This window comes from Lepidothrix coronata, unplaced genomic scaffold, assembly GCF_001604755.1.
Source record: "Lepidothrix coronata isolate B3197 unplaced genomic scaffold, Lepidothrix_coronata-1.0 Scaffold37, whole genome shotgun sequence".
Lineage (NCBI taxonomy): Eukaryota > Metazoa > Chordata > Aves > Passeriformes > Pipridae > Lepidothrix > Lepidothrix coronata.
The window spans coordinates 4,828,862-4,849,040 of record NW_016690217.1 but is presented as its reverse complement, the minus strand read 5'-3'; the positions used below and the strand labels follow the sequence as shown (position 1 = coordinate 4,849,040).

At 35.1% G+C, this 20,179-nt stretch overlaps 1 protein-coding gene across 14 annotated transcripts in view; it reads left to right on the top strand.

Moving 5' to 3' along the window:
• PPIP5K2 (diphosphoinositol pentakisphosphate kinase 2) overlaps positions 1–16,586 on the top strand; it is a 47,496-nt gene extending 30,910 nt beyond the window's left edge. For 2 of the 14 annotated variants that reach the window (XM_017812576.1, XM_017812575.1), the window contains exons 22-31: positions 586–693; positions 779–895; positions 1,540–1,713; positions 4,060–4,233; positions 5,464–5,533; positions 7,581–7,700; positions 8,569–8,631; positions 12,492–12,623; positions 14,175–14,303; positions 14,911–16,586. In XM_017812576.1, the coding sequence (XP_017668065.1) occupies positions 586–693; positions 779–895; positions 1,540–1,713; positions 4,060–4,233; positions 5,464–5,533; positions 7,581–7,700; positions 8,569–8,631; positions 12,492–12,623; positions 14,175–14,303; positions 14,911–15,014 (1,191 nt within the window). In that variant the 3' untranslated portion in view covers positions 15,015–16,586. The other 12 variants (XM_017812586.1, XR_001874347.1, XR_001874348.1 and 9 more) reach the window with 12 other exon arrangements.
• The last annotated feature ends 3,593 nt before the right edge of the window (positions 16,587–20,179 follow it).

The following is a 20,179-nucleotide window of genomic DNA, read 5'->3' as shown; positions in this document are numbered from 1 at the left end:
ATTTTTCACCCTAGACCTCAGTGAAATGCTACAACAGATACACTCCAAGTTTTAGCCTGATAAACATTTAATTTTTCTTTAAGGTGGATTACTAAATGGTTTCTTTCCTAGGGCATGAAGAAAGGTAACTATTCATTTCAGTAGTTTAGGATGCGATGGTTGTATTTCCTCTATATACTAGAAAGCTTCATTTACTTTGTCTGTTTGACCGTTAGCATGATACCTGGAAACAATTTCCATAATATATTTGTTAAAATGAGTTTCTTGCTAAATTAGTGATTCTCATTGGGAGAGTCTTAAAACAATGCCTCTGTCTACAAGACATATCATCATTGTCAAAAGAACATGAAAGACGCACTGAAATAAAATATGAAAAGTTCTCCCTTCCACTTCTCATTCATTTGATGAGTAATTTTAAGTCACTTGGTTTTTTGGATGTATCTGCATTTTCCTTAGGTGTGATAAGCTTTGTGCTTCTGCTGCAAATTTAAAATTTGTGTAAATGGGGAAAAAGTGAATCATCAGTCTTTTTAAAGAAAATAGCTAGGTTTTTGTGTTGATTTTTTGTTTTTGTCCCTTCATAAGGAGTCAAAAGATGAACAATGGAAACGAGCTATGGATTATTTAAATGTGGTCAATGAACTCAATTACATGACACAGATTGTTATCATGCTTTATGAGGACCCAAACAAGGTATTTAAAATGGATAAGTATCTTCAGAAGTGAGTAGGGCTGAGCTATGTATTACAGTGTAAACCTATGTAATATTTTCCTTCAGGAACTTTCTTCGGAGGAACGTTTTCATGTAGAGCTGCACTTTAGTCCGGGAGCCAAAGGTTGTGAGGAAGATAAAAATTTACCAGCTGGATATGGATACAGACCTGCCTCCAGAGAGGTAGTAATTATGCCTTTCTTTAAAGCAAAAGTTAGTTTTTCTGGAGAAACACCTAAAATAAACACTGGAAAATAGTTAGGTAAAAAATGAAAGTGTGATTTTTTTACTTTGGTAGAAAAATGTCCAGTAAAATATAGGCAGTCCCAATCTTTTCCATTTTGAATGGGCATTGAGGTAATGGACACAGATAATTCGGACTGTCTAAGGCTTTGCCAGAATTTTTGCTAGAAATACAAAGTACTCTTTGTAAGAAAAGTGATATCAACATCACTGTCACATGAATGATATTCTGGCAATTGAAAGAAATATTTAAGAAATTAGTTCAGCATGCTTATGAATACAGATTGTTGAGGAAGGATTGATTTTTTCAAAGATGTATGGTCAGGTCTGTGGACTTACCACATGCTTTTTGAGAAAGGATTGAAACCAAAGCTTGGCTGGAATTCTTCTAATAGAAGAAGAAAGAAGAAACATATGTAGATTATTAAAATCTAGAGCAATTTGGTCAATTAACTGTGATTTACATCTTGTATGTTTAAAATCAGCTTGCTTTGTCTTTACAAAGGATTTATTTAAGAGCCACTTCTGTCTACATGTTTCAAGGTGCGCAGACAAATTGAAAATGAATTATGTGTTGTTTGTAGAATGAAGGCTCGAAGAAAACCTCTCACAGAAATGATAGTGATGAGGAGGCACATGCTCCTAAAAGAGATGAAACAGATCGATCAGTAGTAATGTTCAAGCCAATGGTATCAGACCCAATTCATATACACAGAAAATCACCCCTTCCAAGATCCAGGAAGATTGGTTCTGTTGAAGTAAGTGTTTGTGTTCCAGATAATGTCTTTGACAGAAATTAACTTTTACTTGCTTTTAACAAAACAAAACCAAATGTAATTCTGCTTTTGGCTACACAGCACCAGTAGGATGCATCTCACAGAAGATTTGCTCTTGCTCTATGGGAAATCCTCCATGACAGTAATTTGTCTGAAGGAATTAAAAAAAAAATAATTACTGTTCTGTGATGACTTTCTTTTTTTTTTTTTTAAGCCACTTTAGAAAAGTCAGTATTTAAAAATGAAGACTTTTTCAATCTAAACCTACATCTACAAACTAACAGACATTGCTTTCGTATTCATCATTACAAGAAAGCTGCTATTGGGAATTAAGCAGACTTTCAGGGTGAACCGTGATGAGAGGGAACAGAGGGATTGGGGGCGGTAGGGGAGGTACAGGAGGAGAGGCATGTCTTCTGCTGTGTTTGCTTTCACGTGGGGTGAAAGTGACTCCACTTATCAAGCTTTTGAAGGTAAGAAAATAAACCTGGAGCTTTTTATTAAGTAGCTGGGGTTTGTGTTTCATGAATTCGCTAGATAACATCTTGAACAGTCGAGTTTGCTGTGTTGAAGGCCATGACATTTAGATGTGCTTCACAGACATAGCTTTAATGTCACAGAGACGGGGGGATGCACGGCTGTATCACTGATACCATTTGGATTGTTGGATAGTTGAGTGGCAGAGCTTCAGATGGTGCATAGTGGCACTTCTGTGATATTAATGCTAGAAGCAGACTAACAGCTTCTTATTGCCTCATTTTCAGTTGCTTAAAACCATCAGAAATGAAGATTCACATCAAAAGCTTTTTCTTTCATGTTTGTGTTGGGAATGGGCTGTTTGTATGCAGTAAAAGTATTATAGATTTGCAAGTTACTTGGTTATTGGCAGTGTGGAGAGAAAAAGATGCATGGTTCCTTTCTATAAGGATATTTGTATAACTTCACATGACTTCCATAAATTAACAGACATAATAAATGTTAATGTCTTACATTTTCTATTTCCAAGTTTTTTCATAAACAAATGCTCACAACATCAATATTTTTGATTTTTAAAAGCTGTTTTCACTATGATCATGCAAACTCCCCTCCTAGTTATGAGTTCATATACGCACAGTTTAATAGTCTATTACTTCAAACTTCTAACCATTTTCATAAATTATGTGGAAGTTACTTTCACAAGATATCAGTAGCACAAATTGCCAAATTTTGACTATGCAGATAGTATATATTGAGATCTAATGTGTTTCAGCATTCTGTGCTTCTTTATTTGCGGGAAGAAATTAGCCAATTTAGAGAAAACATACACTGAAATATTTTTTCTTAAAAGTAAAATTGGAAGTTTCATCTGGCCTACTGAAATCTGCAAAACCAGTATTTGGAATATTTAAACCAAACAAAGTGTTTAAAAAAAAAAAAGTCACTGCAACTTAAACTGCAACTGCCTTGACCTTTTTTGTATTTCCTATTTTTCCCTCCTGTAAGGCAATTCTGTCTTCACCTATGTCCGTTAATTTGAAAGGACCCTGTCAGGTGTGAGATTATATGGAAGTTTTAATCTGGGTTATAGTCAGCAATATTTACAGAAGGATTTGCAACTGTAACTGAGTCACGAAAAGAAAAAAGAGCAGAGTTTTAACAGTAAAACAAGAACGTAAAGTTCATCAACATTGGAAAGCAAATTCTGTATTGCAAAAAATGTTAATGCTAATGATACAAAATGATGTAGGGCATAGGGGGGCTCTTAGCCTGACACTGTCCTCCCTTGAAGTCTTAATAAGGTGTCCAGCATCAGCTATAGTTCAGGACTTTTTTAAGTTTGGGAAACTACTATCAGTCAGGTTGGTGCTACTACCAGTGAGTCAGCTGTAAAGTCTCAAAGGCAATTTAAAAAATGAGAGTCTTTCAGATAAGTTTATAGACTAGAAATGGAAACTATTAAGTAATAAATAGGAAAGTTTAATGTACTTAAGAGGGGAAGAACTATTAAACAGGATGTCAAGGGTAATAGATGTTCTGTTTCCAACATGTGGAAAATTCTTAAAATCATGAATCAATTATTGTTAATAAATACCTTTCTCTCATATCTAATAATTAGTATACCAGAAATTTGACTGAAGTGTTATATTAAAAGATATAGCTGGATGAAAAGAGTGGAACTGCTAACTTCCTAATATTGAATTATTACTCTTCTCTATTCGCTGTTTAATAGTTTTAAAAGTAGTATATAAAAGAGTGCAAGCAGATTGGGTTTTTCTTTTCTGTTCATTTGGCTCTGTTGAATCTAACTTTGCATGCTTTGCTGTTTTTTGCCCCCTTTCTCACTTCCAGGAAGAGAGCCCCCTGAGTGTGTCTAGCCCAGAGTGTATTGGTACCTGGCTGCATTACACCAGTGGTGTGGGTACTGGGCGTCGAAGACGCAGATCAGGGGAACAAATCACTTCTTCCCCTGTCTCCCCTAAATCACTGGCTTTCACATCCAGTATTTTTGGCTCATGGCAACAGGTTTTTAAACTTTACTTCATTAAACATTTTATGCATTCCAAGCAACAACTGTCTTTAAGGACATCTAATCCCTTGTTATGGATTATGTTTGAAGCAAAATCTTCCACTTCTTAAAATTACTTGCCGAGAATGTTTGGGGGAAAAAGAGCAAGTGCATGTTTTTCCACTGAATGTGTTACATGTTTTCATAAAAATTTGGTTTCTTTATAGGAATTGCAAATGTTACCACATTAAAAAAGACTTAGTGCAACTGCCTAATGAAAGAGATTTCTGCTTTGGTTTAGTTGTCCTTTAAGACTTTAAAACCAGCATTGCTTAATTTGGTGGTAGGTAAATTGAAAAAAAAAAATAAACATTAATAATTGCAACCAATACCATTTAAAATAATTTATTTGGTACTTCATGCTGCTATTCAAAACTTGTTTTGCATATATTATATTTTCAGTGGCCTGGTATTAACTATTGCAGGGAAAAAACTCCTAGCACTAATAATTCTTGCCTTCTGTATCCAGAGGTATCTGAAACTCCCAAAACAGTACATCATCCATTGACTTGTACAATATTTTGAAGATTGTTCTTTATACTGGGGGGTGAGGGGAAGGCAGGAAAAAAAAGAAACGCGAAATGTCTTGGAAGTACCAGTGAAGATCTAAAGATGTTCAGAATGTCAAGATATTGTTTACATGTATGACAATGGATGGTGTTCTGTTAACCATATCCTTTTTCTCTGAAAATTTTCATAATTTAATATTGAAAATTCTAAAACTATTTACATTGGAAAAGTTTATATCAGCAAAGGCTGTGAGCATCTGAAGATTACACTGATTAAACCCGTGCATGGATCAGTGATTGTATCGTGTCCTCAATAGCTTGTCTGTCTTTCCTTCCCTCCCCTCCTTTTTTCAATACAGGCGCAGTTTAGGAGAGTGCATTTGGTAAAATGAAATAAAATGTCTCAAATGTTTGTTCTCATATCGGTCTTGGTCTGTGTCCTTTCTCATTCTGAATGCTTGCTTTGCACCACTTCATTGCAAGGAACTCATATGTGAAATGGACTCCCTTCAGAAGGGGATATTGCATGATCTTTCATGTTTCCTTTACATATTTTTACTAACACTTATCATACAGCTTATTAACACGTGTCTGTCTGAAACAGGCTGCTGTATCAAGTTAAATGGATGTTTCATGCTGCTGTTCTACTTGCCCTTATTTTTCTGTTTTTTCATCCAGGTCCTATCAGAAAGCAATAGTAACTTACGAACACCACGAACTATTCTGGAACAAAAGCAGAGTGGTCTAGGTATGTGCCTACAATTGAAATTTTGTTTGATGTTATCAGCTTTTCATCTGCCTGTTCTGTACAGTTGTATATTCTTTGAATAGCTTTTTTGTTAACAGGACCCAATAGTACTTGTTATCAGTAACATATGCTGAGTGTCTGCCTACGAACTGGACAGTTTTTCTGCAGGAAAAGTTTTTAAATAAATTATAACTGAAAATAGCAAAGTATTTGAGACTGTTCATACTACTGATTATTTACTGCTCACAACAGGTGCACAGGACTATTTTTAATGTAAAGTAGATTTTCATTATAATGTAGTTTCTGATGGAGTTTTCAGAATTTGCAAGGATCTTTTGGATTGAAATGGCCTGCACCAGAAACTGTTAAAACACTTTTCTTGAAAATTTCTGTTTCCTGCTGCAGGCAATTGATGAAAGTGAAGGTGTTTTAACGAGGGGACTGGGATGGGGAAAAAACCTCAAGTTTCTTAATAGTACCACGGGTTTTGCACATATTCCCTCTCCTAAAATTAATTTCTTCTTTTCAGCATTAGAATGAATCATGCTATAATTCAATGAGTTGTTTCAAATTCCCTTAATTCAAGTGGTGCTTTTCTGCTGCTTCTTTTAAACAGGCATACATATGACTCATATGCAAAAAAAATGAAATCATGCACTACTGTAAATCAGTCTTGCTTTTTTTTTCTCTGTGTTTTTTCATGGGAAAAATGAAGTGTAGAAAATGCATAAGCTATATGCATAAACTTTAGAAGTAGCTTTTCCTTTCTTTGTAAAGATACGTATTTTTTGTATTATTTTTTGTATGTCTAATCTTTCTGTGATACTTTTCTTCCTATTGTATTTTCCCTTAGTAAAATGCATACATCAGGTGCTCTTGCTTATTGAAGTCCTGTTTTTTGTTATGTGCTTGATAAAGTTAAATGACTTTTCTTTTATGTGACACAATATGGCTTGTGGAAATTGATGTATTTCTGTGTGTAGATTAAGGTATTATATTTGGTGTGAAAGGCTTTTGCCACAGACCAGGCACCAATTTTTTTTGGCTGTGATTGGTCACATATGCTAGTAATGTTTCCCCTCACTGGATTGTTAAAAGTAATGAAAGGAAGCATCACTGGATAGACAGCTGGTTTTCAAAAGAAAAATCTGCTGCTACTCATCAAAAATAAAAAGATAAGCTCTGAGTGATAAACAGCTTCTCCTTTCAACTAGTAGTAAAATGTAAAGGAAAAAATTGAAACATTTTTTTCCATTTTGTTCATTGTTGTATGTAAGTTTCATTTATGGTTGATGATTACAAAAGTTATTTTTATATTTTTGTCTGTGGCTTTCAATGATTAGTTTAACTCCCATTCTGATAAGTTGTAATAAAAGTACTGTCACTTGCATGGAGCTGTGCAAAAGTCTTCTCAGGAAAGGAAGTTAAGCTAAACCTTTAGGTATTTTCAGTTTGTAACATTGTCAGTAATGGTAGCTGAAATATGAATAGAGTTATTTCCAATTCGGTTAATATTTCCTTGGGTTAGAAGGGAAATATTCCTATATTAAGTCTGTGGAAATGCATGAGTACTTTATTGCAGCCTATTATCTCAAAGGTTGATTTAGATGAAAGCAGTGAGCAGTATTTTTCCAGTTTATATTTGTTTCATAAATGCAGGTTTTAAAATACACAGCTTTCCCATCATCCTCCTCCTCCTCATCTTCCTTTTGTTTTGTTGTTTTGTTTTATGTTTACATTGATGCTAACTGGTAACTTTTCTTTACCAAAAGTGAAAACAGGACAAGAACTCACTTTGGTTAAAGCCAATCCTCTCTTTGCACATAGAGCAGAGGGTGCTGTCTCATGAGTAGAAGCACAATAAATTATGATAGTTTCAGCCTACAAGTCCCACTCTGACATTACAAGCATATTGTGAACCTGTCCAAGGCACTGCCAAAAGCTGCCTTTTGTGTGGTAAGAGCCATGTGCTTGCATGCTGCATGCATCCCCAATGTGAATGGACGAACACCTGGTTGTTGTATGTATTTTCTCTAACTCCCATCAGGGTCTCACTGTGCGGGCCTGTTTAGCACCTCAGTGCTCGGGGGTTCTTCAAGTGCACCTAACCTACAGGATTATGCTCGTACTCATCGTAAAAAGCTGACTTCTTCTGGCTTCATAGATGGTATGTGCACACTCTCGCACATGCACGCACAAATCCATGTGCCACATTGAACTTCTAAAGATTTTGGTGGAATCCTAGAATATTTTGCCTTAGTATTAATTCTGTGAGTTTCTATTCCTTCTTTATTTGCCTGTAGGTTGCTTATGTTTTAATTTGATAGCGCAGTTAATTCTTGTTTGTCTTGAATTGAACACTAGCTCACAGGCTTGTAAGGCGTGGCAGGAGATTTCAGCAAGTCCATTTTTTAAGTAAACTAAAATTTTTGGTTTGAAATTTTGTAACCATTTTAAACATTGGCTTTTATCATTGCTAATTGATCTTCAAATTAAATAAATTGGAGCATATGTGAGGAATGAAAGAAATTATAAAGTAATAAGTTAAATACTGATGGTGAAAATTTTAGGATTCCTAACCTTTTTTTTTGGTGGGGTTTGGATTACAAAGGAGCAGGAGATTTTCAGTTTTGGATAATCTGGGGTAGAGAAGAAACTCTCTCACTAGATTTTGAATGTAAAGATGCCAAAGCACACCTTTATAACTGAGGTGAAACTATTCACGCTGTTTCCCCCCCACTTCACTACTCAGTGTTCAACTCTAACCCAAATAACCTTGTATGCCAGAATCACCAACTCATTCTGCTTGTTTTCATACACTTCATTACACATCTTGTAGTTACCAACAATCCAAATTTTCTTCTTTTTAACCTCTATTTAGATTTTTGCCCTTTTCCTTGATCCCCTCTGCATGCCACTCAGTTCTAATACCTTCTCATATTTTCTTTTTTTCTTCCTTCTTCCTTTCCTATTTTAAAATCTCCTTCTTTTGGTAGCTGTTACAAATTTCAGGTACCTGTTTTTCTCTTTCTCAGACACCACACGCGGTTCTGCTGTTAAAAGGTTTTCTATCTCATTTGCTCGACACCCAACCAATGGTACGTTTTGCTTTTATTTTAAAAACGAAAACAAAAACAAAAGGTTCCTTGCTTCATCCCTTTTATTTTTATTTAAAATATGGGGTGTACAGTATCATCCAACTGTCTGTTGTTCCTAACTTCAAGCACAATTCCAAATATATTTGTAATCATTAGATATCCTAAATCCCTTCTTTATCATTCATTAGTATAAATACAACATGAAAGTTCATTTCTTAGAAAAATCCTTGAAAAAAAAAGTGCTACTGTTAATCATGATCTCTGTAATAAATTATTCTCCCCAACTTCTTCTGTGATCAGACTGTATGGTACAAGATAAACACAGAATGAAATCTGATCTTATTGGACATTACACTTCTTGATAGCTGCTGCTTCTTCTTTGTCTTTCTCCTGCTGACCTGATTCCCTGAGCCTCCTGATTCTAAAATAAATCACTGAATTGACAGCTGGAGTTTATGACTATCTTCTTGAAGTGACGCTAAATTAAAAAAACTAAAGCAGAAGCTTTGTTTCCATTCCTGCTGAATTGCTATGTTATCACAGGACAAAAATTTATTTTACCTTATCATACTTCTCTGTTCATCAGATGTGCAAATTACTTAAATATTGCACTAAAAATCACAGCGAGAGAGCTGTGACTTCTTGAGCAGCATTGACCTCTTGAGCTTCAAGAGTGAGACTTAACTTGTCTTCAGTTTGCAAAAAAGGTCTGGTTTAACTCACAGGACAAAGGTATGTCTTTTTCTTCCTCAGCAAAATATTTTGCATCACCTTTTCTACATGATTAAATAGGCCCCAAATATATCCTGTTCATGAAAACTAGACTCAGTCTTCAGCATCCACCAGACCTTAACGTAGCTTTTCCAGATTTCTTAACTGCAGTTTTAAAAAGTGCGTGACTGGTGGCTGAATACATTGATGGTGATGATATTGAAATTGCAGTGGAAATCATCAGTATTTTCATGATAGATTCAAAACATAGTTGTTTAAAAACAAAGTTAATTAAAAAAAATACCAACCTGAGTTTTTGTTTGGCTTTGCTGAGAAACAAACCCATAGTGACTTTTTTGCACTCTGGTGCATCTTGAAGGGAAAGTGATACAGTAAGCCTGAATTAATAGCATTAAGACTGTGTTTGATCTAAAAGGCCAATTCTAGTGTCCTATTTCAAATAGGAAAGTCAGGAGTCCGTTTTTTATCCTTATACTCAAACCAAAGAATATTTCCAAAACATACACCTTCAGAAAGTAGAAACTGCATTTGAGTGTCAGTGTCTAATAATATGATTGCTCTCTATTCCATTTAGCACTATCTTTTTGTGACTGCATTCTTTAAAAAAGGATCTAAATTGCTTGTATTGATCACACTGATTGTTCAAATTCATTTAATGCAGCAGTTTTACCACACATCTTTGACAAGATTAATGCATGCAGTACGAGCTCCTCTGAACCCTGAGTGTATTGGAGGTTTCCAAGGGTTCTCTACTAACATACGTCCATATTGATGTTGTTTCGTCTGTCCTCTGGACTATCACTTTTATTCTCCTTGTCCCTTTCACTCTGGCTTTTTTTTCTTATTTTTATGTTGTTATCACACCCTCTTAACTCATTTCAGACTACCCCCCCATCTTTAGTTCAAGGAACATGGTGAAACAAGTATCTTCTGAAAGTGCTTTACCTTATTTTCTGGGCCTCTGCAGAACACCCACACCTCTATAGGTGCTGGTCCATTTCCTCTGTGGAATTTCTAGGCTCCAGTGGTATGTGTCTGTAGTTTTTGAATCTAAGACAGCAGGGTGGCTTTTTGAGATGCTGCGTTAACCCTTTCATTGTCTTGCATTTTGACGCTTTAAGAATTAATACAGCCAAAGTTCAAAGGCTGTTCATGTACAGGAAATTGCCTTTTTAAAGGGATACTGTCGGGCTTCTTCATCATAAAATTTCAAATTTATTTATCTTAACATCCTAGAATATTTATCACAAAATATTCAAACAAAACACTGCAGATAGATTTCCAGAGTATCTTTTAAGCCATATCCCTTAGACGTAAAGTTACTACTACAACATTCTGCAATACAACTACCTGACAGCAGAATTGTTAAAACTCAACAAAAATGTTTGGAGGGGAAATTTATGAAAAAAGAAAAAACTTCGCTCCCCCCCTTTTTTTTAAGGGCATGGCTGTATTTTGAAATTACTTCCTGGTTTTCTATAACATGCACTATGACAATAATAGTTACTAAAAAGTTAACCTGACATTGTCCCACTTTGTTATTTGCAAATAGAAAAATAAATTCTCATGGAAATGATGGTGACTTTTCTGTCAAGGTAAAGAGAGAAATCTTACATTTCACTGTAATGCAACGAAAGGGTTTGTGCTTTGCATGCATGCAAATAGTCATTTAGGATATTAATATGTATGCCAAACATCTTAGTGCTTACACTGAAGCTTAGCTACTGCCTTTGTAGGAGAATAGAAATTAATTATATTGTGGTGCTTCTTTTGTACACAGAAACCAAGTTTTTATGAAATGCAACATTTTGTTTATAATCTAAATGAAGCTGACATGAGTACACTTCAGTTGATTGTGTATTTGTAGCAATTGTCCCGGAAATTTGAGTATTGGCCAAGGTGGATCTAAAAATGAAGATATACATACAGACATTTTGGGGTTGAAACCTTGTTGAATTACTTCTCTATGCAAAGCACTAATGGGGAATGAATGGGGAACATTGCATATCACAGGAATATTGTTGCTTATTATTTTATGGGAACGAACAGTTCACAGTCGTAATGCTATCTCTAATAAATGTGCCTTGAACTGAAATTCTAAACATTATTTCATTCACTATTGCTTCTTCATTTACTTAAAATAAATTTACTGTATTGAATTGCAAAGTTGTAGCATTACAGCTGAATGTTGAAAACACTAATGGACATATTTTCCTCTTCTGAAATGCAATTGGATGAAGAGCTGTTCATTGAGTTATCAAACTTGCATCACTTTATAGAACTGCAAATTTTTTTTAGCCAAGATGTTGAAATGCTTTTTAGTTTGCTAGTAATTTGGATATGCATGGTTAGTGTATGATCAATACTAACATAGAAAAGCAAAGTCCAATAAATTTTTAGATTTTTGGGTTGCTTTACTTACCTCTTCTAATATATGAAACCTCTAGTCTTCTAAGTACTGTTTTTAAATGCATAAAGGTAGGTGTAAATCTCTCTTTGAAGGTAAAAACATGTAATCTCAAGGTACAAAAATGCTAACAGTGGTTTTCCTTTGATATTAAAGGCAACAGTTTATTTTCACAGAATACTGAAGATGATAGAACGTGAATTCTGCAAATTTCTTTCTTGGAAGATGTAGCATTTTTAGCTCTTGTCTGCTAACAGTTGACAAAATAGCTATATCCTATTTTCTTGCATGAATGAGTTATCTATCTATTTAGTCATGTGCCAGGTATGAGAACGAGTAGGAGAAATACTATCTTTTCCTGACTTTTTTTTGTAGTGATCTACTGAGTTTGTCTTAAAAGAAAATTATCTTTCATTAACTAATTTGGGAGTAGAGCACAGTTCTAATGTTTGAATAGTTTGTGTGTACACATGTACTTCATGTGTACAGGGGATTTGTATCCCATGGTATGTTACATGGTGTCTTTAGTTTAGTGCACCCTGGAAACTGGCCCATTTTGTTCCAACTCCTGTGATATTTAATTTCCATGATTTCAAGGGTCCTATCTGCATGTGCTAATGTAAAATAAATACTTTTTATCATGCATTAATACTTGCATATGCAAGAGCTTAAATCCTGTCTTATGTTTGGAAATCTCTCTTTTTTATTATTTTTCTTTTAGGTTTTGAACTGTATTCCATGGTGCCTTCTATTTGCCCTTTGGAAACTCTACATAATTCCTTGTCTCTGAAGCAGGTGGATGAATTTCTTGCCTCTGTTGCTGCTCCATCAAGGGAAAATCTACAGGAGACATGTACTGGTTTTAGTTTGTATTTATGTTAATTTTAAATTCTTAAATACTGTCTAATTTTTGCAGTGTTTTACAGCTAACAATTAAACTAAGGATACTGCTTTTAAAGAAAATGAAAATGTACACAAACTATAATTCTAAATTTTGCAGTATCCTTTTGTGGGTATGGATACTGTCATAATTCATTGTAGTAACGTCTCTGTTGAGACATTGTTGGGGTATTAAATTAAGGATTTAATGCAATCATAGTGGGTTTATTTCCCTTACTATTACGTTGACTCCTTTGTTCTGTCCACACTGTCAGCTGAGTCACAGGTCATACTTTTTAGTGAGCATGCAGTATTTCCAGCTTTATACTGTGCTGTTGTACTGGCAGTAACCACAGCAGAGGAGTGTTGCATTTACACTTAAAAATGTGTTATTTCCTGTTTCTTTTAATATTACTTGGGGTTTCACCTGTAGAGAGCCTTGCAGTTACTGAACTTTTTGGTAGTTTGTGCTGCATGTTTGAAGTTTAAATGAGCTTGAAATGAAATACAACTAAGTTCTATCCATGTGCACATCTCTGGGAAGATGACTTCCCATTGTGATTCTGCTGCTGTGTCTTTAGAAGTGTTTTAAGTTAGGTCAGATTTAGGTCATCTCCATATTAGGATGCTTATAATCAATGTGTCAGGTGATTGAAAATCATTCTTCTTGAGGAAGTGTCTAAAGACTCATGTTTTGATCAGAAAACTTATACGCAGAAACAAGTACTGATACAAAACCTGTTAGGATTTTTCTTTTTTCTGTTATAGGATTTTTCCTTTTTCTTCCTGTTATTTTATGTGGTTTAGTTTTAATCAGTAGCTAAACTGATAGAATAGGCCATCTGTATCTGAGAAAGAAGATGAGCGATTTAAGAAAACTGATGCTACTGTATATGAAGTATATGAAAATTCTCAGCTATGCAAAATGTCTTGTTATGGTGGTGAGGAAGTTTGTCATCAAAATCTGTTCAGAGTTGAGAATACACAATATGAAAAAATACTTTAAAAAACCCTGATCACACTCTTAATATATGGTTGTCACCTTTCTACAGAAGAGTGGTTGGAAATTAGACCTGATACAATTAAGGCCATACATTCTTGGCTCTCCAGCTGTTTTCCTGTAGTACTTAGAGGTTGTCTGGAGATAAATGTTTTGTGTGCATTTTTCACAGACATTTTGGACTAAATGCCTACTCAGATGCAATTTTCATAACCTATGAGAAGTAGCACTAATGCTTTTGCTAATCTTCTGGCAAGGCCAGTGTTACTGAAATTCAGCTTAGCTTCCTTAGCAGCATGAACTCATTGTGTTGCTTTCTTAAATAAAAGGGAGATTTTTAGATTTGTCTTTCATGTTGTGAAATTTTGACAACATAGTCAAAAATGGGCAGCTGAGCTGTGTGATGGTGGTGTCTTTCTCTGGACAGATACACAGTCCTATGGCTGCTGCTTTTGATGTTTGGCTTGGATGAGAGTATTTTTGTTGTTAAATGATGTGTATATTCTTTTTTTCTCACCATTTCAGCTTCTCCAACTTACATGATGCCACTTTCAGGAAGAAAAATTTCTTTAAATACATATACCCCTGCAAAAATTCAACCAACTCCACTTGAAACTTTGCCTGAAAGGCTAGCAATAGAGAAACCAACCTTATGTAAGTAACCTCTGTCAGAGGCAGAATGACTACCTTGATTCTTTCCAGAATGATTTTGTAGGGCAGCTGTTTCTTAAGATTCCCTGTCTGTGTAAGTGGGATCATTTTCTGGATCAGCAAGAACTCAATAGCACTGCACAAATAGTTTTAGCAGTAAAACTGTTATTACTTACTTTCCCTTATCCTCTAAATTGTTTCAATTTCTATGGGCTGAAAATTCATGGGGTTTTGTTTTGAAGTAGACAGCATTTCCAGCTATCTCCAAGTAAAACAAAGGAATTTATTTATTTAAATGGCAGAATTTCTAGAATGTTTTCTGAACATTTACTGTAGAGCTCTGTAACCAGGTACTGACTGAAGCTGCTAATAACACAATAATGCATTCAATCATTAGTATGTTTAGTCTGAACTGTTGGCCAGCTATACTATCTGCTTTTGGTTGTGCTATTTAGAGAACAAATTCCATGTGGGTTTCTGATTTAATTAGCTAGTGCAGCTTGTTTGTGTTTCTGTGCTAGGTAATACATATTTTTGTTGCTTTTGATGCTTTTTAGCTTGAATATTAAACATAAAACCTAATGCTTTTTTTTCCTCTCTGTCTGCACAGCTACGCCTGGATCTCCTGTTAATGCATCTGATGTTAAGCTATCTCTTGAAGAGGCCTCACTAGAGGTAGAACTTGGTGGTGAGACTCTTTCCGAGAAGAAATGATCAGACAAAACTGGAAACAACTTCTTAAATGTTCACTTTAGTGTGAGTTCAGCTAACTTACTGAGCTTTTAAAAGCCATTCATGTCTGCAGCTCATAGTGCACTTAAGAATCTTAAGTTTATTTGTGGTTAACTAGTGTGCACACTACATGTTTAGATCAAGTGTCTTTTCTCATTCTCTAAATTATTTCAGGAAATATATATATCAGTTTGATGAACTGCACACCTTTAATGGAAAAGCTGCACATGAACTTTTTCTGTGTCTTTAAATATCTACTGTAAACCTGTACAAAAAGAAAGTGGTATGTGCTACAGTGGCTCTGTTTACGTCACTGTAATGCATTTTCTGTTGTCATCATAAACTTCTATATTCAGGACTTTAAAATCTGTGAATTTCTTCTGTAGGCTGAAATGTAACACACATCTTGACCTTTTTTTTAATTTAACTACATTTCCAAAGATATCTCTTCTGCCTGGTTTGAAGGCAAGCAGATATTTCTGCATTTTAATTATTTTATATCATATATGCTGCAATAATTAGGCATGATGGAGTGAGTTAATGTATCAGCACTTTTGACTACTCTCATTTTTTTTCTGTGTTTACGTCAGACCTGTAACATTCAAATACACCTTCTCTTTTTATTATTTAGTATACATGTTTGTATACGGGTACCTGTACCTCATCATCCAGCAGATAAAACTGTCTTCTGTGCTTTTATCAAAACCTTCTTTTGTTTACTAAAAAAGACAGTTTTATGTTCTTTGCCATATGTTTCTACAAAAAGGTGATATTAAAAAGCAGATTTTGTAGAATGAGAAATGGTTACAGTTGTTCTGCTGGTAGGTTTATTCTAAAAATTGTAAATATTCCATCTATGCTTTATTATCATCCCTTCAGAGTAGAGAGAGGCTTTGGACTACCAGAAATCAGTGCATACTGTTGTAAAATACTCAGGATTCATCACTACCTGGGGATTTTCATACCTCTCTCCTTCCAGTCTCGGTCGTTGAGAGCAGATCTCATTAAAAAAAGAAAAAAAAAAAAAGATTTTATAAGAGATGTTAGAAGTGGAACATGGAGTTATGGGGTTATATAGAATAATCATCCAGTCTAAGCAACTCTTTCTGTGGCATGAAAAATTACTGAATTGTAATTATCCCAAATGTACGAAACTACTGTCCACGTTTTTAAGTTCAAGTGGCTGAGTAGTAAGAACTATGAGTTAGGTAATTTTTTCATGTTTAAGTTGCAGAAGACATAGCTTATGAGTAATATGTTTAAGTAGGGCTCTTCCTTTTCTCCAGAGCCAGTGCAACTATAATTACATTCACTTTGCCACAGGGTCTGTTTTCAGTGTTTACCATATATGTAATGGCTTCTGCAGACTAATGCTAACAATGCTGGTTAATTACCAAAAATATGAAGGTTTTCACAGCTATATACTTCAAACATTTCATTTTCTGTAGTGTAATTGCATTATTGACAGTGTTGGTCTTGCACACAACTGAATGTACACTTGTTTACCATTAAAAAAAAAAATTAAAATTTAAGTATGCCTATCATTCCAGTCAACCAAAGCTGTGGCATAAGTTTTTTTTATGTGCTCCTGAATAAAAAAACAAGGTCACTGGCAACTTCTCTCAATTGTGTTTTTTTTTTAAAGTGCTGTGAAATATAGTGGGTAGTTGATGCAGTAGTCTCAGTGGAAAACAATTTGCAGATAAGCCATTAATTTACAAATAAGCCAAAATTTCTCTTGGTGGTAAAGGACGTGACTCAGAAATGACAATATCATTTTATGATGAAATCAATCCTTAAATAGCTAAACAGTAGTCCAGCATTCTGCAGGATGTCTTCATGTTCCAGAATGGTAACATCAAACACAGAACCACAGGGAGGGAGGGCTCTTCTACTTCGTAGTGGTGCACTTAAAATAGGGCAGAACATGGACTCAGCAGATTTCAGTGTGTTTTTAGACCAGTTCCTTTATGTAGTTGCACTGTCTCACATTAAACTTTTTGAGCTCTACATCCTATTCCAGCCAGATTTGACAGTGGTCAAAGAATATGCTTACAGAAAACCAGTGGTTGAATATGCTCGTAACTCCCAAAATACTGCCACTGCAATATAGTTTAAGTAATCATTTAGCATTTCTTTAAGAAGCAGCATTACCAAATAAACCAAACCACAAAAATGTTTGTGAAAGCTTCTAAAATTACTTTTAATTCTTGTTTTATGTTTCTTTTATAATAAGACATAAATTTCAGTTATGTAATTATCTAGCCAAGTAAAATTTTTAAGGAAAAGCATATGTTCTTTCAAAGTTCAGCTGTGTAAAAATCCATATAAACGAGGCTAGGCAGGTGTGCATACAAAAAATAATTATCATACATATCCTTATATAATGATATATCAGAAATTATGATCATACACTGAACAATAGCATCAAAACCAGAGTTCAAAAGAAGATTGCAGAAGAGATGTAACAAAGATTTCTAATAGCCATTTCAGTGCCATAGACAAGTGGCAGAATGTAGGGATTTAACACTGTTTTCTGTCATCCAGCACAGAAGGAAGCATAATATTCCTTTGTTTTTCTTGTATTTTTTCTTTATCAATTTACAGCAATTACATTGTTGACAGACCCACAAGTAAGTTGCTAAAACAAAAAATGCAAAAATTTTTTCAAAAAGCCAATTCTGCAAAAAACAGTGAAAGAAAAAACATGTACTTTCTAGTAGTTGTTCATGTTTTCTTTTATTTTTATTTTTAAATAATGATTTTAATTTTACTTGGTTTTATAAAGAGGACAAATTTTACTGAGTGTTTTCAAATACTGATTTTTAGACTCCTTCACTTAGCCCTTAAAAACAAACATCTTGTGCTCTGAAATACAGAAAGTGGTGTAATAACAAAGCAGTCTAGAGTGCATTACTGTGAAAAACAGATGTTGAATAAAAAAATAAACCAAATATTTTATCTATAAATAAAGGAATGTGTAAGTGTGTGAATGCCATCAAATGTGGGCCTAGGAGGAGGAGCATGCAATGAATACAGAGAACATCCATATCATAAAAGAGGTAGAAGACCTTTCAAGAAACCTAAATTCTGTTTTAATACAAAACCAGTTCTAAAGTGTACTTACTTAGAAAAAATAAAAATAGGCTGAATTAAAAAGTTGTTTGTCACTATGCCACGCATGGTTATGGATTTCCCGCAAAATTCAGATTTTCAAAATAATGGCTACAATTCTTCACAAGGGTAAGTGAATATTTAATAAAAAAATGTTTGTCTCATTAGTCTTTGGAATAAAATCCATGTGCAAAGAACCAAAGAAACACACTGAGTAAATATTCTCTAAATTGCTCAGCTTTCAGCCCTTATGATTTAATAACTTCACTAATGCTCAAAAGACCATAGCAGTTTCCAGTGTACAAACCTGAAATACAGGAATAGCAAGGGAAAAAAGCCTTTTGATAAAAGCTCTCTTAGGGTAATAAATAAGGAAGAACCTGCAGAGAATAATAGAAATTGAGCCCTTTTCCTATGTGTTTTACCTTTAATATTATGTTTTCTTTTCCATATGGCGTTGTAATGTGTGCTGGTTTAAAGGCAATACAATAAGTACGATTATACAGACAAACAATTGGTTTTAACCCACAAAGCCCAAATATATAACCCAGCACCCTGGGGCAGGAACAGAGTGGTGTTCTTTGGGCCCCCTGAGTCCAAAGGAAAAGGAGAGGGGAAAACCTGTTGGTGAGAGTGCTGTTGCAGCCTGGTCCAGAGTGATGGTTGCGGTCTGGTTGAAAAGTGGTGGTTGCAGTCCAGTCGAGAGTGGTGGTCTGCAGTCTGCTTGAGAGCGGTGATCTGCAGTCTTCCTCTGGATCCCACGAGTGGTTAAAAAGGTCCCAAGACTCCAAGATTATATATTCTCCAGTTCAGGCAGGAATGCTCAGTACCTCCCTCAGGGCGGGGGGTTCCTTAATGGGTGTGAGGACAAGAGCAACTCCTATCTTGCAGGCCTCTTAGCACCTAGTTTATAGCCTGAGGAGTCAGGCTCTATGTGCAGATGGTGTAAATGGTTCATTGATAACAGTTCTTGGGAAATGGCATGGAAGGCTATAGAATACACAGTTTTGGGTTACACCCATCCAGTGATGAACTGGTCTCAGCTGTCCTAACTAGGACATAATGTTATTCCAATTGACTGTCATTGATCTGAGAAGCTACTGATGACCACAGCCACTGTGAGATGTAGGTTACTTCCTGTTCTGGCCAGGGTGACCATGCAGAGAAAATGGTCTGTAATGGTCTGTTTTGTTGTGCCAGGGTTGCAGTGGCACTAAAAAGTGTTAAGATCTTAGGTGGGAAAACAAAGCCCAAGCTCCTCAAAATATCTCTGTTCTTCGTACAAAATCTTGAATGATTTGAAAAAACATTGCAAAAAAAGCATTGAAATACAGTAGTCAGTCTGGGGAAAATCCTGGTTGCATGGAAAATGCAGAACTTTGAAAATGATTTAGGAATTTAGGGATTTAGGAAGCTGTAGGTTTTATTTTCAAATATTTGGTGTGGAATGTGAAAACTGTCCTTAGGAGAAGTTGTCAGGATCTGCTTTTCTTTTGATATCTAGAAATTTAAGAATTTTATATCAGGTTAATTCTGTCAGTATGATTAATGTTATTAAATACTACAGTTAATTAAATAATAATATATCGGATTGAGGCAGGGGAAGGATGCACAGGACTGCTAGTCTGTAAAGCATTCTTTCTTTTAAACGCAGCCAGGTGGTCATAATAAACATATTATGACCACCCCCAAGCATTTGTTGCCTCCTGAAGTCAATGACCACTACTGCCTGCCCTCTCCTTGGAACTTCATCTCTGAACCTAACTGACAACTCATGGACAGCAAGAGGGGGAAGTTGTTGGGAGGAAGTTCTTTGGGGCGAAAGTTGGGATATACTGATTCATAAGAGTTTATAGCCTCATTTATACCACAGAACAACACAGGTGGGATTTCTGGCTCAGGCTGGTACTGCAGATGTCAACATGAACCAAAGGAGTTTATGTACTGTAAGCAACACAGAGTATCATAATGCCTCTGAATTACACTCCAGCTTCATTTTCAGAGAATATTCTGAGTTGGAAAGGATCCACAAG